The sequence below is a fragment of the Accipiter gentilis genome, chromosome 26 (genome assembly GCF_929443795.1).
Source record: "Accipiter gentilis chromosome 26, bAccGen1.1, whole genome shotgun sequence".
NCBI classification, from domain to species: domain Eukaryota; kingdom Metazoa; phylum Chordata; class Aves; order Accipitriformes; family Accipitridae; genus Astur; species Astur gentilis.
Window position 1 is genome coordinate 3,432,515 of NC_064905.1, and position 22,922 is coordinate 3,455,436.

Genomic DNA, 22,922 nt, shown 5'->3' on the forward strand with positions numbered 1-22,922 from the left:
ATATGCCTCAAAACATATTAAGGAGTAGGTACGGACTCACTTCAGTCCTGGATGTCGTCTCAGCTCTGGCTGTTTTATGGATTCCGAACACAGAAAAGCGCAGTGTGGAGCACCATACAGGACTTAATCTAATGCTCAGCAAAGCCAAAGGAAGGATTTCCATCGTAATACTAGCCCAATCCAACTCCCCCCCTGAAGTCAAATAATGAGTTTTTCAGTACTGCAGGCCTATGCCTGCTGCTGCACTTACTATTAAACTCTCCCCATCCAAACTAAACACTATCAGACCCTCTCAGCCTTTAGCCATTTCACCCACCCCCATCCCTGGGGGGGGACAGGAAAGCCACAGCAGCGTGACCAGCACAGCACCTGCAGTGATGCTCAGGGGCTCCTCTGGCCATGACAGCCGGGGCGAGGAGCCCAGCCTCACGTGCTTACCACCCCTTCCCAAAGGCCTTTTTTCCTGCTTTTTCCTAGAAGCCTTCCTAAGAAGTCCTGCCCAATCCCAGCAGAGTTTGGTGCAGTTTGTGGGAAGGGCAGGGGATCACGGGACAGGAGGGAAACCACTGGGGCCGAGCTGGCTCAGGCTTCCCCACACCTCTGATCCCCAAATAACTGTGTACGAGCTACGAACGGAGCTGTGAGACGGGAACCATCAGGTACCCAAGCTCGAGTCACGCAGGCAACAGCAGGGGAAAAGCTTCATCGTCGCCAGCCTCCAGGACCAGCCACCCCTCCCTGGCTCAATACCTTTAGCAGAGCTTCAATTCAATCCGTGCAACAATATGTGAAGTTTAGCCTAAAATCATCAATGCACCATCCTGCCTAAAGGGTTTCATTACCATGGGTAGGTCTCATTCAGAGGGCACGGGAGATCACGGCAACTTCTGCATCAACTCCAGGGTCCCTGCTCCCTATACATGCCCCCTCTATGGGGGCAAAGCCAGCTCTGCCATAGGACCGGCAATCTCCATCCCAGGCTAGGCACAAAGGCCCTAATTTTATCATCTACAACTGGAAGCTCACAAACGCTTTAATGAACAGCAGAACTGGGCAAAGCTCAGTGGTTCCAGTTCCTGGGGGGGTCGTTCTCCAAGCCCTGGGTTTGATCAAAGCCACATGAGTGGGGAAGGGGGAAATCAGTCGACACCACAGGGTTCCACCAGGTTTCAATGGGAAGCCGTAAAACCAGCCCCAGGTTTCTCAGGGCTCAGCCCACTACAAACCTTTCCCCAATGAATGGCGGATTTTTAAACAATACCATGGCTGAGTTTCAAATCCACCCAAACCCAGGTGCTGATGAACCGACCGGATCCATACCGCAGGGGGAGCAGGTAATTGGAAGGGCTGTTTCCCCCACGCTCGTGGAAAGATCCTGGATTTGAGCCCTGACCTTGTTGCTAGGAGAATTAAGGCATTTTCATGCAATTTGGGAGGTTTCCGTTTGTACTGCAATGTCAGTTTCTCATGGAAAACGAAGACTGGAATGAAAAGAAAACGTGTGTGTAGGAGGGGGAAGTTATTCTATTAATAACAAAAAACTATTTACTTATATCTTCAAATTCGCCGACAGAGCCCAAGACGGAGACAGGAGGTGGAGGAATTACAAGGTGCAACTTCAGGCCAACCTCAGGGCTAATTTGAAGTAAACAAGGTGCATGAGATAAAATAACTTCGTTCTGGAAGAGGAAGAGCTAAATGATTTGATAACATGAAATTACAGTAACATTTACAAGTACCTCGAGATAAATCAGGATAAGGACCTCACTTCGCCAAACAGAGAATTCCTGTCCATGCTAAGACACGTCAGAGAGAGACAAATGATTTTCAAATACTTACAAGATGATTTTACAGCATCTGTTATAAAACCCAACAGAATCACTCACACGCTTTACCCACGCCATGGAGAGCTGGACCTATGGTAACCCATCAGAGGAAAAAGCAATTTATAATGGTTTTCAATAATTTTTAAGTGTCACCTTGTTTTCATCAGGCGCCCATCACTTAAGGTCTAATCATGTCCCTATTTAAATGACAGTAAAACACTCATTGGGTCTGTTACCCATCCCCTCACTCCTCCAAAGAGAGGAGGATGGAAGAGAAAAAGGACGTGGCTTTGGCCAAGCATGACTCCTTGCTCCAGCTGCCTGCCTCTCCCTTCCCCAGGAGCTCCTAGCGCAAACGCTTGCTGCCGATACCGGGCTGCACCCTCTGCCGCCAGCGTCAGCCGGGAGATGCTGCCAAGCCGCATTTCGTACATACTTAGCTGTCAGGATGCACCTTGCAGAGCGCTCGCCCTTCAAAACAGGGAGGTTTATGTTTTGAACTGATTCTTTAGAATAAAGAAGAGTTCTTGAAAGCCTCGGAGCTGCGCAGGAACCGCCTGGGCTGGTGTAACGGCACTGCCACGTGGTGGGGAGGACCCGCACCTAGCCCCACATCCCCACCAGCCCCACAGAGCAGGGCGGGCGGCAAGGGCTTTGCGGCCCCGAGGTGTCCCACACGTGCTCGGGAACGAGCTGCTCCCGTGTTTTGCTCACCACCATCCCACAGGCGGCACCTCCAGCCAGGCTCCCCGCTCAGAGCAGGGCGAGGGCCATTGCAGAGGCACAACCCTGCTCCCGCGAAAGGCACGGGCTCTCTTCAAGTCAGCGCCTCCTCGTACGTGTGACGAGCAACCCCCAGGTTGCCAATTTTGCCCCAGGGGCTGCTGCCCGGCCACGTGATGAGGCCGTGCCACCACGGAGGTGACAACTTGCAGCTCAGTTCTTTGCAGAGGAATTATTCAGAGCATTTTTCGTTTAAATGCACCACTAACAGCCACGGAAAGACGTGGTAGCTGTTAGCCAGGTTTCTGACAAATGCCTATAAAATGCCTGATCTAAAGGTGGTCTTCCACAGAAACCCCTCGGGCATCGCCCAGGTCTGTGCAGAGGCGAAGGAAAGCGCAGCCGCGCCGGTAAAGCCCGAGCAGCACAAAGCACAGGCTGCGGCTGAGCACCTCCTGTAAATAAAGCTGGGGAGCAGCCCCAGCCAGAGTGAGTCGCTGCCCAGTGACAAGGCAGCGGACCCGAGCGGTCCGGTCCCGTTACCGAGCAGGGTTAAGAGCGGCAGCAGCCATCCGAGGCTCCCCCTCCAGAAAGGGATGGCTCAAGCGCGGGACTGTTTATACGCCACCGGCCAACTCCATCCCGTGTGCGGCTGAAGCAGCGGAGCCGAAGGAGCTGCGCTGGAGCCAGGGGCTCTCCGAGCGCCCTGAGCTTACCAAGGAGAAGCACCGGATTTGTTTGTGCAGAGCATTTGGCGACAGGCTCTCCAGTATTAAACATGAAACATGTTGAACTGACACTAAAGCAGAATTAAGTGCCAAAGCATTTGCTGCTTCTACAATTACACTCCGGAGCACTTTGGTGCTCCTGCTCTCCTTTTTTATGACCCAACTTGGTCTTATTGTAGTTTGGCTTTCTTGTTTTAAGTTCTCCAAATGGAAAGGATCAAAGGGCTCTTTGTTGTCGTAGCAGGAGCGCTCCTCCGAGCGAGGCATTCCTGCCACTAACAGCTTGCCGCTCAGGGGGAATTCGCGGCAGCCTCTGTGCCACCAGCCTGAGCCAAAGCATTAGCAGGTGCAGCCGCCGCCTCCGCCTTCTCCCTATTAGCCTGCCACACTAAGCCACCTGAGCAGCTTTTTATGGGAAAGGGAGGCCAGGGCAGGTTTTCTCATTTATGCTTCACAAATCTGGCTCAGTGGGCACCGGCAAATCCAAACTTCACTCGGCTTTTACGGCAACAATAAGCTCACGCAAGCGGCTCGGGGAACACCACGGCGCGGGGAGAGATGCCTCCAAGACTGAAAGGTTTCCCTGTTTGCAAAGATCAGGGTACAAATTAAGCCCCACGAGTGATGTTGGGTTAAGCTGTTGTTAGCTAAGCTGACGTTAAAACACTTCCCCCCCCCTCCTCAAACGATGCCACAATTAGAAGCTCTCTGGGTAAGGTGACTGAATGCGCTGTTGATGTGCTGCAAATACTAACAAACACCAAACCATATGAAACACGACTGTGATGACCCAGGAACACCGGCATGGCACAGAGCACGGCCAGACTCAACCTTTCAAGTGAGAGGGGGATGACTCTCCTGTCCAATTATCACCTTTCTGCAAGTTCAGCCCCCCAGGCTCGAAGTCAAATTGTGGAGATACCAGCCCTTCATACAAGTGGGAGTGCTTCCCTCTGCAAGGAAAGCAAGCCCCCTCTTCCTAAAAATCCTGGAGCAGGGAAAGCTACCGCTCAAGCAAAAGGTTTCCAAGAGGTGTATGCACCTAGGTTTTTTGCAAGGAAAAAGCCTGAAAAGAAAACAGACCCTTTCCGCACCCCTCCCTCCCCCTCCGCAGACAGACAGACAGACAGACAGACGGAGGGGGTTCCCGAGCAGTGGTACCCCACCGTGCTGGATCTCACGCCACCCCCAGGTGCGAGGTACACCCAACTGAGCTCAGCGATTATTTCAAAGGGCTGCTGAAAATTTCCCTCAAACGCTGGTGCTGTTAGCTTCAGATACTGCATTATACGGAAGAAATCCTGCCCTGTATTTCCTAAGTTTCGGAGCGGTGAGAGCAGGGAAGGCTTGGGTTTTCAGGAGGTGTGTGGCTCAGCAATCCCAGCAAGCCACTCCTGAAGTGTCCCCAGCTGAGGACCAAGGGCTGGTGCACCCAGCAGCACTGATAACCCCTATAAAGCCCCAGAGGTGTTTACACAGCATGTACTTAGTGACCTCTGATTTTCAGAAAGCATATTACTTCTCTGTGGTTTAGCACAAGCTCAGCTCAAAGTCAGATGGGCAACGCTCAGAGCCTCCTCCAGACTCACTCCACATGGCTTGGAAAATCCGAGTGGAAGAAGGTGAGGCAGGAGCTGTGTTAATATCGCGGCTTTTAGCACTGCCGCCTCTCCCGTCGCACGTACATCTTTTAAAGGCAGGTCAAAAAGCACGACGACAAGGTGGGTACAGCAGCTGCCAGATCCAGCAGTGCTGTGGGAGACACAACCCCCCCACAGCACGGCAAGCCCGAGTGCTCTGGCTGCTGGTACGCTGGGCCCAGCCATCCTCGTGCACTTTATAGGCATTATCGGGACAGATCCGTCATAAGCATCCTGATGCTCAGCATCCTGGATTTATGGTAAGGCATCCTGACCACAGAGACACCTCTTGACCCAAATGCACATTCTTGCTCCTAGACCGGGCTGTAAATCAGGGAAGCCACATCTATAACTGCCAAGAGTTACTCAGCTTCATGCACGCTTCCTCCGGCTCTCTGGCCTCTGAACCTGCACAATCCTCCGAGGAAAATACTTAGGAGTCATGATGGGCAGTTCAATAAAAGTGTCTGCCAGCGCAGCGGAGAGGTTAATTATGTATACAGGACATTTAAGTGCATTCACGAAGCAGGGGAAGTAATACAAAACCCACGCGGAGGAGATTCTCTGAAGAGCGGGTGCATTTCCATTCAGAGGCCGAGTTTCAAAGTAACATTGCCCATGTTTGCACCCAGCTGCCCGTCGCACGGGGGGTACATCCCACCTCTCCTGAAAGCATGTGAAAATGGGCACGGTCTTGCATACGTGGGACGGGACCTACAGGCTGCGCAGAGCCCTGTCCCTGTTTCTGCCAGGCACAAGCCGCAAGAACCAAGGAAGGACAAGAACGGTTTAGAATTTTTCTTTCCTTCTATCTTTCATTCAAAAATTCCACTTTTCTAACTAAATCTGTTCCATAACCCTCACACTGCCCTAGAAGAGCATTTTGTCACAGGATAAACAGGAGGATACAGCGATGGAAGGAGTGTTTGTAAGGACGCACCGAGCAAGGCTGAGGCTACGCCAGGACCTGCCTCCTAACCCGCTCCTTCCATCACAGGCATGTTTACTGCCAACGGTACGGCAGGACAGCACATATCCATAATTAGAGCAAACTAGGTTGGCTTCATCTGGAAAGATGTACATTTGGTTAATAGAAATTCCTAACTGCATCTCAGAGAGCTACATGTACTTACTATTAACGATGAGAAATGTCAACCACTTTTAAATGAACTTTATGAAACCAATAGAAAATTTAGGAAACCTTAATTTAAGTCAAAACTGCAGGCTTCCTGCAACAGGAAGCTACTGCGTCAGGAGATCTGAAACTACAGGCAGGTTTCAGATATGACGTCTGAGCAGATCTATGGCATCTACCTGACCCAGTTGCACGTATGCTTCTAGGTGCTAAGTATGGGAAGAGCTGGGAAGGCATTTTTACCATCCCTACAAAGCACAACTGTTGGTTAAATGCACTGCCTGGGTTTGCTGTGTTTCCTTTTCAAGCAGGCATTTTCAGCCTCCATCAAGACTCCACACACTAGTCCTGAACTTTCTATAAAGGCCAACTAAGAGCAGCAGCATATTTCATGCAGGCTGAAATTCATCATATAGGGACCTATGCCACTATAGGAAATTTTTTTTTCAAATTGTTTAAAACAGCATGTCTAGATGACGAGTGGAGCAAGAACACAGGACTAGAACAGTTGCTGAGCCCATAGCAGGGCTGATAAATCCCAGATTTATACACATTAAACAAACATACACACTGACTTTTAAAGTTATTTCAAACGAGTGCAATCTCATTCAGCTGACATTCTGGTAGTGACACCATTTTCCCTGGGGCAAGTTTAAATCAGTGGAATTTAGGACCAAGAAAGGCCACTGATTGATTGTCTGCAGAATGGTATTAGTTCTCTTCATGTCAAATTATATTACTAAGAAAAAAGAGAAATCCATCATCAAATCAAGTGCCATCCATAAAAAATGATCATCCAGAACTGTTTCAGCCTGTGAATGACAAATTTCCATCTGTATACAACAAACGCAAGGCTTTCGAGACTTGTCCTCCCTTAGGAAAACTTAGTATCTTTAAGTACCCAAAAGACAATGTAACAAAATGTCAAGAACAAAAAATGTATTTAAGCAAGATCTACTTTGACCTTAAAAATGGTATTGTAATGGCCATATCAAATGGACTATCTTTTGCTACTATTAGAGCATAGGTTTTATTCTCTACTTCAAAATTTGCCTCCGTTCTCACTTCATCTCCAAAAACAAATTGAGAGTCAAGTAGAAAAAGTCCTGAAACAGCAGGATCCGCCCTGACTGTGCACCTCAACTGCATCCACTTGAGGAAGACAAGGCTGCATTGCTTTGTTCCTTGTTGCAAGTAAAATATATCAGTGTATTTGCAAAGTAACATTTAGAAGAAACATCACCCTCATCTTAGAGACACTCAAAACCAACAAAAATTGTACTTGGGAGATAAGATGCTCTGAGGAAAGCAATTAAATTCAACTTGATACTTGTCAGCACATGATGCATATAGCACACCCTCTCCACCCAAACAGGGTGAGGCATGACCAGGGCTCAGGGATCCCCTCTCAATAATTTTAATTAACATTTAACCTTGGGGAACTGAAATATTCCAACACGACACACAGCTGCAGCCACCAAGAAACACGGGACAGGATGTTAGCAGCTTTATGGTGACGCTTGCTCCTTGAACACAGAAAGGATTAAATTAAATTATCATGTAGCTTTCAAGAAGGTGGTATTTTTTCCCTGGAAGGGGCTATACGGCTTCCAGCCGTGGGATAAGAAAAAGATTTAGAGGGTAAGCTTACAAGCTCGGTCTGCAATGTGAACCTTGACTTTGCAGAACTCCAATTTGGGAAAGAATTGATGCTTCTTAGGAATATCCAAGGGAAAATGTGAAGTTTGCTGAAGAGGAATTGCAAGAAATCTGTAAACTTGTTACACAGCTTCTCCAGTGACCAGACACAGCCTGGAGATAAAAGGCCAACACTCACATCCTCAGCTGAGCAACTGCGACTCTCTAGCACAAAACCAGTATCATGAAGAAATTTATTTTTTAAAATAAAAGGATAAGGGACCTTTTGCTTTACTTTAGAGCAAACGCTTAAAGCATTGCAGCTGTGCTGAGAAGCTTAAGTTAACTGGAGATGTTCATATATGGCTAAAAGGTGACTATGATGACCTCTTGACCACACGGCCTGGCCCATGCTACGATGTATTAAGCACCAGTCCAATCTCGGATGTTCCCACTACGACCCGAAGAAGCCCTCCTTGCAGGATTCACAGCTCATATCATGCACAGCTCCCCTACCCAGTTTGGTTAAAGCAAAACCTCCTGTCCTTGCTCAACTTGAGAGGATCAGCATCCATCGGGGGTGCTTAGAAGATTGCAAGAACCGAACGGAGCACAGAAGGACTTAGAATAGACCTTAAATATTCACATTGCTCTTTTAAGATGTTAGGTGATGTCCAACCAACACTGTCACTGTTCTGCCTGGCAAAGCAGCTAGATAAAAATCCAACCCCAGCAAAACACTACGGACGTAAATGTGCTTAATGATGTGCTCCATTTATGAAACCCGTGACCCAAATCCATCGGACCATGCAGGTAAACTATACGTACAGCTGATGTATGTATATGAACAGCTGATCAGTGAGGGGAAGACATTGGTAAATGCCTGTGTGGTGGCATAAGCCTCTCTCTCCATTCAGTGCCATGAATACCACAGTCTTCTGGCTCAGACGGCCTTCAGGGCTTTGGCATCCAAGCTTAGGTGCACACACAGACTCTGTTATGAATTGATGCAGTTTTAACCATTTGTGAAACAAAGAGGTCTTGTCCATAGAAGCACGTTTCTTCCATCTCCTCAACCTCTTGTACCATGTGAGCTCAAGCACTGCCAGCGTTCCTTAGCTACCCCCATTCTCTCTGCAAACTCTACCATCTCTCCTTCCCAAGTCTTGCAGCCGTTCGGTGTTTATCAGTATCCACCAAACTGCTCTCCCTCTTCTGCACACAGAGCTTCAAAACGACCTCTATGCTCCCTGCAACACTGAGATCAGCCACCTACTATCCAACACCAGTACAAAACAGCTAAGCTTCTTCCACAAAATTCATTACTCACATTCACATCATTTTCCCCTCTCCTTCCCACCTCCAGAGAAACTTCTGTGCAAAACACTGCTGTAAACAAATCGTCACAAATACAGAACCAGGTCAAGGCCCATTGCTCACAGCAAATATTAACACTGCAAAGGTCCAGCGAGCTCGCACAAACTCCTACCGCTTTGAAGGAACCACTGCAGCATCGGAGCCTATCCACTTTTGTGCCAAGGCAGCCTGAGTGCCACAAACACTGGAAAGTAGTTTCACCGGTCTCAACCATAAACGGCTTCTTGGGAATCATTACACGGCCGTGCCATCCAGAGCGAGGATTCCCGGAAAATCCAGGTAACGCTCGGCATCTGATGGCTGCCTCTGCTCAAGGACAGGAGCTGTTCCAGCTGGGCTCCTGCTGGCCAGGGGTGCAAACCAGCACGGCTGTACCCACCGTCGCGCTGCCACAGCTCGTGCCCGTGCCGCCTCCAGCTTCACAACGGAGGGCAGAGCCACTGCAGCCCCTTAGGGAAGGTGCACGATGGGGTCTGGCCAGCTCTTAGCACGTTACACCTACCAAGAAGTAACACGGCAAATCACTGTGTCCACGTACCCTGAGACTCCATGATAACCACATCCCTACCACAACACCTAGCAAGCCCTCCTTGGGGAATTCTTCTGACACATTTCCAGCACTGTAAAAATTTGAAACTGCAACAGATGAACCAGATGATACAAATTCCACCAGCATGCACAAAAGTTTGAATGCAATGCTTCAGGTTCCCCAGCAATGGGAAAGGAGCAGCTGCGAAAGGTTGCAGTGTTACCAAAAGCCTCATGATATTTGGGGGCTGAGAATGGAGGAGCGTGATTGCTGATTTTAGCTTCCACTTCTGCTTTTAATTTCATGAGAATCTCAGCTTCTAAGTTTTCAGAACAAGAATCCAAAATTTTTTCCACTAGTTGCAGGGAAAAGCCCGATGAGGTGAATGCAGAAGATTCTAATGGCTCAACTGAAAGAAAACTGGTTTTGTCATCTCATTGCTTTTAAGACCTTTGCAATCCTGCAGGCCCTCATTCAAGACTTTTGGACACTTGAGGCTGGTTTCGGCTCAGGTCCCTGTTCAAAGTATGACAGGGTCCAAGGCTGCTTGGCTCCAGTTTCCATTGAAGGCGTTTATTTAGATGACTTAAACTAAAACAAACTCACAGGGGAGCGAAAGCCTGGGAACAGTTCACTTCAAAAAAAAAAAAGGGCCAATCCCACCCTATATGAAGAACCAGACTGCAGTTCAAAATGAGATCTGAGCGAGATCCAGCAAAAGCCATGTCAAGTTTTGCTTTCACATGAGATGCCAAGTCAGAATAGTTTATGGCTGAACATGTCACGGAGAGATCCACGAAACGCACGCTATTAAACCCGACACCCCACTAATTCTGGTCGTGTTTTTGTTGCAAATTCAGCATTCAGCCCCAGAAATTGTTAGATTTTACAAGCCCCTTTCAAGCAACCCAAATACTGTGCAACTCCGGGAAAAATACTGGATAAGCATCAAAACTCTGTGAAACCCAGAGTTTTGCCCCAAACCCAAGACTGCAGTTAGGCACGGTTTTAAATACACCAGCTGAGGAGTGCAAACACCTCATCTACTGCATCAGAGTTTCAAACTGCAAACCTCTGAGCGTCCCTCTGTCGTCACCGTGCACCTCCCAACATCTTTGCAGCACATTTGGCTGTCGGGACAGATGCCGGCACAGGCAGGCACCGGGAAAACTCGCACCCAAATGCAATGCAGGACTGCGGCACGCAAAGGGCATCAGGCTCGGAGCTCATCCCTGAGTCTCCTTGTCCCAGGCTAACACAGACCCCTGGCCTTACGGCAAGGCACTGGTTTCCCACCATCAGTATTTCAAAGTTAGCTTTTCAAGAAAGCTCAACCTCAGCCTTGACCAAAGTCAACTCATGAAAAAGCTGGTCCAAGTACACTGATAAGGCTTTGGAGAACCCACCTGGTGTCTCCTACCCAGGTAAGTCTCCTTGTCCTACAAAGGGTGGCTCGCACTGAACCACCAGGAGCTCCTCTAACATAACATGCTCCTTCTCCCGTAAGGCCAGAGGTTATTATAAAGGGCCAAGACCACATGCATGGGCCACAGCGAGCGCCTTCACTCTTTGATGCTGTCAGAGTTTTTTTAGCCAACTTTCCTGACTAAACACAAACACGCTTCAAGAAAACCCCTATTTTAAAGCTGTAATGTAAACAACCCCAAATTATTACTATCCCCTAAAGGCTACTGCTGGCAGGCATCAGTGATAAAGCTCTGCCAGAGCAGTCTGGCATCTAGCAACAATTTGTTTGTTGTCCTGCAAAAATACAGAGAGCCTTGCCATATGGTATTAGCAACTTTCTGGTAACATTAAGAAATATATTGGCTTGGAAAGCAGTTATCACACCAGAAAAAATTTTATGTCTGAGAGGCAGGTCTATGCTGTAAGTGGTATCAGCACAGCGGTGCTGGTTGGGGGGGCCAGCAGAGCCGTGCCACCTCCAGCCCCTGGCACAGATGACGTGCCCCTGGCACAGCCACACTTCGGCTGGCACAGCTTTTCTTCAGGAGCTGGACCGCGCTCGAGGGCACAAGCTCAGCACTGCTCGTCTGTGCTTTGTGAGCACCGGGAGGGCTTCAGCGCTACAGACGTAGCATCAGCAAAGCTGTCCCCAGAGAGCACCCAAGTTACCTGTCATCAGTCTGAAGCAATGCCTCGGCCGCCCCAACAGGCTGTGGGGTTCCTACTTGCCACTGAACAGCTTTTTCCCACTGTTCACATTAAACACAGAGAACAGAGAAATAAAGCCAAACTCACTAAAATGCTTTTTCAAAAATAATGCACGTATACAATGCTTTTTTAAAAATAATGCATGTTTACTATAATGATTTTCTGAGAGTGTGTGTATAACAGTCACTGAAGGTTTTTGAAAGAAAACCCAAAGAGATGGTACAAGTCAGCATGCAGATTTGGTGGGAAATCACCTATTGTATAGCACTGCATGCTCTCATGCTTGAATTCTTAGGAGGAGCCGAACTGATATACTGAACAGGGACTTCTCGAGATACAACTTTACTGCTCTCACTTTCAGTACAGCTGGCAGGGATGATACCTGTGATAGACCCCATTCTGTCTATCGCTTTTCTAACTCTGCCCCTATTTCTGGACTTCTCTCCGTAGCCACATCCTCCCTCAGGAGAAGGACTTGCCCCCACTTACAGTAGCGCGGGAGCTTCCTGCAGACTCGCAGTATCAAGATTACAGCCATATTGCGTGGAGCAGCATTACATGGGAGCACAGCACCCAGCTGGCAGTCGCCACGCTGTCCCAACTCCACCTGCGCTCTGAGTCCCAATCCCACCCCGAGGAGACGGCTCCAGCACCCACCGCCTGCTTCTCCTTCCTGGAAGAGCTGAAGGAGTGACTTAACACACTGAGAGATGGAGCTGTTCTCAAAATGAAACCAACAGGGAACAATATCGCTGCTGGATCTGGAAAAGACGTAACCCACCTAATGCCATGGAAGAACATTAGTGGGATTGCTTGGAGCATCTTCTGAAGAAACTTCTGGATCAAATGAAAGATATGCTTAGCTTTTTCCCTATTCTTCTCAAATCTTCTGGATTCCTTCCAGTCATTACTTACCTTCCCTGTTGCTATACCTTGCTCTGAAAACTGATGTCTCCCTTGCCACGGTCTCCTCTCCTCCCACTTGGCAGCTTTGCAGGAAGCCAAGGTCCGCTCTCCTCTGCCCTTGGTCAGTCCAGAAAAACAGGCCTGTTCTCTTCCTTTACAGTTGGGAGTGCAAAATACTCTCCTTACAGATACCTGCTATAACCTGAGCACTAGTGTCAACCAGACTGCGTGATCCCACGGGTGGCTGGTAGAGAACCACAGGAAATTCCCTGGCAACGGTGCCTGGGGATCGGGAGATGCTCTGATCACCACGTTCCAGCCACTAGCCCTAGCCGCGCAAACAGAGGAAGGGGCAGGGCTTTGGTCATCATATAATGGTGCCGACAGACCCAGTTTAAGCTTCACAGAGATCACTGACTGCTTGCAAATGCTCTCCTGATGAGGGGACTGGGACAGGGCAGGGAAAGGAAATCTCTGCAGCCCCCTGCAATTCTAGAGAGCATGAATTTGCTGTAAACCAGGCTCAGCAAGAGCGGTTAGAGGTGGCCAAGCTAATTAACAGCCACCTGCTCACACCCCAGGCTACTATTCCTTGCTCCAGAGACTTAAAAGACTTACCTTTGACAGCCTTCTACAAACATGAAGTCCCCACTTAGCACTGACATCCTTATCTCAATGCACGAGATAAGAGAAGCTGAGGCAGAGAGAAAAAACACAGAAGGACTCAGGAGCAGAACCACAGTTAGAAACTCAGAGCTCCTCCAAAGACACCATAAGCTCCTCCTCTCCCCTAGCACCGAATTATTGCAAATATTCAGAGTTCTTGTGTTCTAGGTAGCCAGTCACATTGTGCCTTGTCACAAGCGGACAAGTCACATTATGCCTCTCCTTGGAAGGAGAGCTGAACCTTTCAGAGTCCCCTTCTCCCCTGTGTTTGTAAGAAGCCTGAGATAAACAAACAGGAATAAAAATTTTAAAAAGACAAAAAGTTTTTAAGAAAAGCACCTGGCATTCCTGTTCTGAGTTTTCATATTTTAATCTCTCTCCTTGTAATATAACTCCACCATAAAGCCTGGAAAAGAGAAGGCCCCAGGGAGACCTTACTGCAGCCTTTCAGTACTTAAAGGGGACCTACAATAAAGATGGAGACAAACCTTTTACCAGGGCCTGTTGCGATAGGACAAGGGGTAATGGTTTTAAACTAAAAGAGGGTAGACTTAGACTAGATGTAAGGAAGAAGTTTTTTACGATGAGGGTGGTGAAACACTGGAACAGGTTGCCCAGAGAGGTGGTAGATACCCCATGCCTGGAAACATTCAAGGTCAGGTTGGACGGGGCTCTGGGCAACCTGACCGAGTTGAAGATGTCCCTGCTCATTGCAGGGTGGCTTGGACTGGATGGTCCCTTCCAATTCAAACTATTCTATGATTCTACGATAAAGCTCAGTGGTCCATAGAAAACTTCAGCAAAATCAGAAAACTCAGGACCTACAATTTCTCCATGTGTATACATGAGGCACCAAAAACCCAGAGGCAAAAAAAAAAAATACAGTCAGAGGTAAAAAAATAAAGTTAAATGTTTCTTGGGCCTTCTTCAACATAACGCCAAGAATCAACGAAGAAACACAATCCAATTTGTTTTCCCTGGTGCTGGTCGCCTTTACCAGAAAGGTCATTCCCTGTACACCACCTGCCCTGTCTCCCATTTTCATAAGCAGCACATAGAGCATCGGTGACCTCAGCAGTTGCACACTGTGACAATAAATAAAGGTAGAAGCCTGCCCAAAACAACTCCGAGCCCTTTGGCCAATGTTTGCCGTGAACACACATGGGGTAACAACCAAGCGAGGGAGAAAACACAAGATTTGGGGCTCCTGAGAAAGCTCCATCAGATGGCCTCCAGTCAGAAACGCTGGCATAGATGCAATTTCTGATAAATAAATAAAAAGACGCTAATGCTGCTCTTCTCAGCCCTGTGGGTTAGTGTGTTTGCCTGCAACACAACCGGCTCCAAGGTGGGGAGCAAGCCCAGCCTCTGGAGCTCTTGCATTCATCACCAGTTCCAGCTGAGAACAACAACAACCTGCTCTGGTCTGTAATACCCTTTGTAGGTGATTATGGGAAACAAAAAGGACTAAATTCAAAGCAGGTTTTCAACTGGGAGGGATCCAAAACTGCTGACTGAGGAGGAGAACAAAGCCAGATGGCATATGCTGGTATTGTTAGGGATTATGCAGTGTAAGGCAATAGGAAATGAGCAGAGAAAAAGACCCGGTTTGGTCCCATGGCTCCTCTCTTGCCAAATGAACATACCGGGGCGACCGTGAAACAATCAGTTTATGGGTTTCATTCCCCTCCACCCCCAGACTGAACTTAAATATTTGTATAAGCCCAGGCGTAACTTTTATCTGATGTTTTCCTTGGGGTTTACTAGCTGTTTAGAGCATTCAAACTAAAAAGCATTCCCTCAAACTCTTGCCACAAAAAGAGCTGAAACTATGATACTAATTAAAACCACACTCTTTGGTATCAAGAAGACATGCTATTATTTTCTTTTTTTGCTCATGAGAAGCTGTTAATATGGGCAACGCGTCTGGAACATTTTCCTTCCAAACGCCATGCTCCGTACCCCCTCCTGCTCAGGTCAGCTGGTTTGTGAACTTGTCAGCAGTCTGGGGTGGGAAGGCTCACATTTACAAGAATAGATTTATTTATTTTTTTATAACAAATCATTTGCCAACTTAACATTATGAAAAGCACATCAAGAAAAAAACCAAAAGCTTTACGTTTCATGAAAGGTGACAAGCTATAGAACTGTCCTGCCTTGGTGCCCAATGAGCCAAATCAAGGGATGAATCTTGCCAAAATATACTGTATGTTTTGAAAAACAGCCTCCGACTTTGCCAGGAGGCTCCTGGACACTCAGCGCAGACCAGGAAAGGATGTGGGTTGCACTGTGTACCACTGCTGACCCACCCTGGGGTAAGATCTATTAAAGAAAAAGGTAAGTTTTCATGCTCATTTTACCCCATCTAATTTGAATGCTTCTAAGGTCTCTATTACTGTGGTATCAGCACCTCATAAACATTAACAAGATTATCCTTATAACATTTCAGGGAAAAGTGCTATTATCACATTTAAAGGATGGAAAACCAAGGCACCAAAAAAAACCAAACCCAAAACCAAAAAAAAAAAAAAAATCAAAGGCCAGGTTTGTGTTCAGTGCAGTCTTCAAAAGCACCCATGTGTTTCCTGAGAGGTCTAAATCCAGTTGAAAAAATGAATTTCCTTGTCGAAGGTCAGACAATGGTGTCTCATTCAGAGCAGTAATTACACCACAGAAGTGCGGGAAGCAGAGAGAACCAGCTGCTTTGGTCCAGTCCTCCCAGAGCACCAATTTCCAGGTCCCCACCGATTTCGAGCAGCGTCCCAGCCGCTGCCTGCCTCGCCAAAGCAGCTCCGCAGCGGATCAGGCAGGCTGCCACGGCTAGCGGCTGCCTGCGAAAGATCTGGGCTTAGTCCCGACAGAAGCATCCGCACTGCTCGCGAGGAAAACAAAAGTGGCAGGAGGGATCCTCCGGGGAAGGCACTTGTCCCGCAAGTGTCACTCTCGGGACCACAAAAGTAAATAATATTTCATCAGAGCAATTTGGTTTCTGGTTTCTGTTTGGGCATGTGGCTTTTGCTGTGTTGACTCAAAACAAAACTCAGCTTCCCTTTTTCACAACCACAAAGATGCCAGATTTTAATTTCTGGTGGTGCAAAGTGCAAGCAGTGGAGGAGGGGGCCTTTGAGGGCTGAGATATTTTTACATTTATTCTTTGGGAATATTTTAGCTTTGAGCAAGCTCCTGCCCAGTTAGCAAGCTTCTAGGTTCGCCAACAATACAGAAGAACTGCCTAAGTTACAAAAACAAGTTAATACATAAAAAAAATATGACTTCGGCAAAGAAGTTAAGCTAGATGGGTGAATACACTGTAATTTGTTACATGCTTCCATTGTGCGGAGATCCAAAGTAATAAAATATTCCTGTAATGCTAGAACTGTGACGCCCAGTTCCAGTACGACGTTTGGATTCCAGTATTAGCTGTGCCACACCATCCCCTGGCTCACCACTGAAAGAAGCCTTGTGTTGCCAACCTCCCCAGCACAGTGCTCCGCGTACCCTTTTATTTTGAATTTCCCTCCAAAGAAAGATCAAGTAACGAAGTTATTGCGGAGGTGGCCACAATACTGGGATGCCGAGATGACCTCCGACGTCAATTTAACACAACCGTAAAGCGCAAACCCACCCGCGTCAGACGCATCGTCAGAGAATCCCAGGGCTGGCTGCAGAGCTGGATTTTACGGATGCGGGGGAGGGCTCGGGAAGGGCACGGGCTGCTTTGCAAACCCCACATCCCCTCCATCCTGCTTCTCATTTGAGGCTGACAGGCAAAGCTTGAACACATCATTACAGCCTTGAGGAGGCTGCTAAAGGTAACACTCATGTTACAAATGAATTAATAGGAAACACTTACCTTCCCCACTAGCTTGCCTTTCCTGTTCATGCAAAGGTAGAAGTCTGTCTCCTTCCCTTTGATCCGGACTTGGCTGCCAAAAGTGTCTGTTTCCACTAGAAGCTGGGCTTGTAAAGGAAGAAGACAAAAAAGCATTTACCAGTGCGGTCCCATTAAGTCAAAGCATTCAAAGCTCATCAGCGCGTCGTCCCATTACCTCTACCTGAACCACACCACCCTGGGATGCTCTGAGAGGGAACAACCCGAGGAACCGCCCAGGGGCTGAGCTCTGGGCTCGGTCACAGCTGCAGATCGGACACGTCTCCGCCGACTCCTGCGCGGACGCTCCAGATTTAATGCCGGTTTAGCGCAGAGTACGCGTACACACGTGTGCGCTCCATCCGTCCGCACCAACCCCGCCACCCCATCAGCAACACCGAGCTCAATGCTAATGCTCTCCTTCATGCTGCAGGAGGTTCTTGGAGGGCAGCAACATGGATTTTATTCCCATGAAGATAAAAGATTAGCATGACAAGAATCAAAATCCTTTCCCCACAGCCAGCAGCCCTCAAACGCGGCACAGAAGTGGTCCAGCCACATGCCCGTGGTGCAAAACATCGCAGTGATCTCCTGAAGATCACCACAACAGCTAGCAGGGGAGGAATTCGGTGCTGCTTGTTCTGTGTGATGAACGCCGCCCCGCAGACATCCTCTGTGTGTCTAGCTATGTTCCCAGGAGGTCACTAATTGCTTTCTGGCAGTCCAGGTCCATGACTCCTGCTCTAGCTGGGAAAAACATGACCAATCTCATAGTGCCTCACACGTTTATTGAGGCCAGAGCTGGTTTGCAGCATTGCCAGGAGCCATGGTAGAGGACAGATTTCTGCTGCGTCTTCATAAACCACCTGCCCTGACACAATTGTATTTGCAGAAGTGGCCGAGCTGCCACCCAGATGTGTAGCATGCCGGCATCATCTCGAAAACCTAGACACATTCAAATTCAGCCTTTTATTCCGTCTCTGATCTAAACATGAATTCCAGTCATGCTCGAGGTTCAGATTCCAGGAATTTCCCTGGAGAGGCAGGAACAGGCAGACTGGACATTTTGGTTCAGATCCATCTCCGATACGGAGGGGGAGAAAGGAGACATGGTCGAAACACAATGCAAGAATGTGTAAGTGTCAGCAAGTGCAAATCCACGGTCCTGCTCTGGAAATACTCATGCTTGTAAGACCCGAGCCTTACCATAGAAACACAGCTTTTGCCAAACTCTGGAGAATGTTTGATCTGTGCTGCAAAAAGTCACATTCTTTTTGGCATTCATATTTCAAACTTTAAAACCCTCTAAGAGCAAATATGTTCACTGTAAGGATTTACCATGGGGATAGAAATAGGAGTTTGTTTCATTTAAACACGTTAATATTTTTCCCACTTGTAAAGTCAGCTTTTGGCTTCTGCAGCAGTGCAAATATCACAAACCTTTAACTCACAAGGGCCCTAAACGGAGTTCTCCCTTTGCAGCTCAGTCACATATGCAAGTTCAGGGTTTTCCAGGTACTAGCTGCTTACATTCATTTAGATATGTTTGTTAAACCTGTTATCACAGGGGATGTTTAAAGAATACTTCTTTCTGACAGCGAGTGGGATAATACCTGCATTATAGCAGGCTACTACTTGCAATCACGCATAAATATGGATATTTATCTAAGCCTTTCAGAAATGCACCATGTTTTGGGGTATCTGTGACGGAGAGCAGCTTGCAAGCGACAACTGGGTGCTGCAGGCTTTCTCTCCACACCTGCCAAGCTAGTACTGAACCAGTGACCACTTAATTGAGGAAGGGCCCCATGAACCAGAAATATCCTGTCATAGTAAGGATATCAAGAGGATCCAAGCCAGAATGGGGGAGGATGGCACAGAGCCAAACACAGGTCTTCCAGGGGAGGCTCACCAACACGGCAGATAACTTGGGGAATGCCCACTGCTCCAAGAAGTTCAGGGAGGCTGCCCAGATGCAATCCAGCATTAACCAACGAGGGAATAGCCAAAGGTATGGCTACCTTTAAAGAGGTGACTGTGAAAGGTTTTCCCCTCACATAAGCAGAGGACTAATGGTCAGCCTCAGAGGTGGAGAGCAGCAGCCTGCACACGAGGGAAGGTTGTGGAGCCAGCACAAGACGTCCCAAAGATTGGCCCAAAACCCACGGCCAACACCCAGAGCGCCAAGGAGTCGCCCACAGGTCTACCGTGTCGAATCCACCCAGGCACGCAAACGGACCCAGGGCCACCCACCAAAGGGGTCAAGCGACGGCTCCGCAGCTTGCGCACAGGCAAGAACGGGACACGGCATGTTCCCGTCTAAGCTGCAAGGCATTCCCCGTCCATTCCAGTCCCAGTCCTGCAACTAAAGCTGCTAAGACTAACGCTGAATAATAGATACCGGTTTTGGCCAGCCAGAGTAGGAGCTAACGCTGATAAAACACTCCCAATGCGAGAGCCTGGAGGTGCGGTCCCGTCGGACAGTCGGCAGCCCACACCTCTCCGACGCAGGTCCCCACCGGCAGCCTGCGCTCAGATGGACAAACACGGGGCACGCCGGCCTGCGTTCCCCACCCCCTCGCTCTGCAGCCAGTATGAGTAATATCCAAGCTGATTTTAATTTGAAAAATATCACCTTAAAAAGATGCCGGTTCCCTGCTGTGAAAATTAAAACCATCTGGATGGAGTGATTTCAAATAATTAATCTAGGTCTCCTTTGACACCGCTACTAATTAAAATATGATACCTTCCTCCCCCTCTTTAAATAAAGAATTTAAATAAAGTTTAAAGATCTAATAAAATAATGTCATAATTTAGAACTAAATGGAAGTCACCTTTCCTGCGGGCTGTAAAGGTTATGCCGGTGCTGAGATCCCTCCCGGGCGAGTGCCCAGCACGGACCGAGCAGCAGTGGATGGGCAAGCATCCAGTGCAACATCCACACCAGTCAATACACCAGCATACATACCCTAACGCCCCGAGGAGGCTGGTGAGCCCCAGAGATCATCCTGCACCCAACGTCCAGGAGCAGGGAGCAGAGGGAAGGAGGTTCAGCAGATGCTGTCTGCTCCTCGCTGTGACTCCAGCTGCCGAAGTACAGGCTAAGGCCACCCATAGGCACCCACTTCTGAAAAATGTGAGTCTTGGGATGTTGGAAACATGTTCTTATTGCTAGGGATCCTTGACCTCCTTTCCTACAAGAGAGATCAGCGCAGCTTTAGGGTCGGGTTCATAACCCAGTTGGCTTCCAGCCTAAGGCACCCCTTACAGCTGATTCTCCTTTTCACAACAGGCCATCTCCCTAAATTCTTTCAGGAGCCCGGTCAGGGACCTTGGACAACACATCGAGTCAGTTAACGTCCGCTGGGATGAATCCCAGCCCTGAGTGCCGCAACGAGAGTTTCTGGGGGATGGAGGCCAGCCCCGCAGAAGGGGCTGCTGAGGTCTCCCCACCCCACTCACACGCGGCAGGAGAAAAGCTCGGTCGCCACCAACAGGATTTAAATTGATGTAAACTGGACTTGGCTTACTGTCTTGTCTCTATGATAAAGATGCTATGACCACAATGAAAGCACCAGGGAAAATCCAAGAGAATTTCCCTTGAGAGCGCAGGTAAAATAAGTCCCACCAAGCCGGAGCAGTGTCCCCACAGCAGTCTGCTGCTCAGGACACCTGACTTCCAGCTCCATTAGTTCCTGGATACACCGTACAGAGATTACAATCTTTATTTTCAAAAGCCCTGCACTCTAGCCTTCAGATCAGGTATTATTGTTTAAATTCTTTGACAGCTAGATATTCTGATATATTTTCGGGGGGGGGGGGGGGGGGGGAGCGAAAGAGAAAAGATGTCTTCAGAGGGTGAGATCTTCTGCTACATGCTTTTGCCTTATTGGCCCATTTAACCTAAACCTTCCTGAAAACTCCCACTGGAAGAGATTGGAATTCCTTACATGTCTAGGTGAAAAGGATTACATATATATGTTGAAAAGCTATCTTCCAGCTAAGAAAACACGAAGTCAGGGAGATACGTGAAGGTGGCAGAAAATATGCCAAATTATCTTTCAAATATTTCCTGGGAGTGGGAGGACGGCAGCCAGAAAAGCATGGGGAAAGAAAGGAGGAAGAGGGCACCTGAGAAGTGTAAGGTTTACATGTACCTATCACAAAATCCTAAGCGCCAGCCAGTTTCAGATAAATAAAGAGATAAAGGGGGAAACACAAGGAAGGTGCAGGAGGACTGGATACTTTGAGTCTACCCACCATTGCTTTTTTGCTTTTTTTTTTCCCTAGGTAAAAATCCTGCAAAAGGAACTTGCAGAGAGAAAGAAACTACAGCTGCTTATGCTGCCCCTGGGCATCTTGAAGCAGGCCAGCTAAAACAGATTTCCTGGGCAAAAGGGTCTCAGAGAGGACTGAGATTTTGTTGCTTTAATTGCGCTTTTTTTCTGATGCACTTACAAAGTCAGGGAAACCATTCTGAGCACTTGAAACCACTTCCAGTTAAGGAAAAGGAAGGATGTACAGATACACCGAGGCTGGGACCACAGCGTCTGTGATAGAGAGCAGCTTTCCAATTTAGTTACTCTGGTGCTATGAACCAAGACAAAGCGCGTTTCCATAGTTCACAGCATATATTGCATCTTACTCTCCGGTAAGACTGAATCTTCCAGTGTGAACCCCAGCATGGCCAAGGGTGCTTAAAATAGTTGAAACCTGTTCAAACACGGCCTACCCCCTTACGAGAACCACGTGAATCCCTTACATGACCACAACATAGGAGAGAATGACCCTGTCTCCGCTTCACATTCATGATGTAATGATGAGGGAATAAGGCCAAAATTAGGTAAAGTCTGGAGGGTCTAATAAAGCCCGCAGGCTATGAACAAGTGAGAGAATCTAGGCTGCATCCTCACATTTTGTTTGCACTCCAAACTGTATCATTTTAAATAGTTATAACCCATACAACCCAACTCCCTTCTCAATTATTCAGGTGCAAATCAGGAGTAACCACCAAAATCAATAAGGCTGGTGCTCAGAAGGGCAGCGCTCTGACCCACATACCACTGCAATTAGCTCATCGACTCTGTCTTGAGCGAGCATAGGATATGTGTGTCAAATTATTAAAAGGGATGGTCGTGGGGAGGAGGAGTAAAAGCAGCTCTAAGATCCAGGCTCCAGGTATTTTCTTTTTTAAGCCACCACTTTGCACAAGCAAGGGAACTACCCGGTGTTAGAGCAGGGAGACGGCACAGGGAGCAGCGCACCCAGGGTTAACGCAGGCTTTTAAAAATGCTGTTTCTCTAAATGAGGTTTTCTTTTAAACATCATATCTTTTACTTGGTCAGCTGACACGGTTAGGGAAAGGGACACGATTTGGAGCACATAAGTCCCTCAGAGCATCAACACATCAATACACGCCACGGGCCAAGTCCCCTACGGCATTCTCCCTGCCTGATTTTGGGGCGGGATGGGGAGCAGGACCGAAGGCTGTGTGTGAACAAAGGAAAGACTGCAGAGACAACCTGCCACCCGCCTAACAGCCTTAGTAGCTCTCAGGAACCAGACAGGTTAAATATTTGCATGGGACGACATCAGAAGAAAATCTATAATGCAGCAAAGACCTCAAAGGCACTTACACTGCAGCAACCTGATCCTGCAAATACTTTCACACAAAGGACTGGACACACATCGGAAGTCCCTCGAGTGCC

At 48.1% G+C, this 22,922-nt stretch overlaps 2 protein-coding genes across 2 annotated transcripts in view; both read right to left on the reverse strand.

The window, feature by feature from the left end:
* MATR3 (matrin 3) overlaps positions 1 to 22,922 on the reverse strand; it is a 1,017,354-nt gene that overhangs the window by 945,688 nt on the left and 48,744 nt on the right. The gene's annotated exons all lie outside the window — the stretch shown is intronic.
* Positions 1 to 22,922, reverse strand: part of FGF18 (fibroblast growth factor 18) — a 74,241-nt gene that overhangs the window by 2,408 nt on the left and 48,911 nt on the right. The window contains exon 4 of the mRNA XM_049829460.1: positions 17,197 to 17,303. Within this exon, the coding sequence (XP_049685417.1) occupies positions 17,197 to 17,303 (107 nt within the window). The remainder of the gene's footprint in view (positions 1 to 17,196; positions 17,304 to 22,922) is intronic.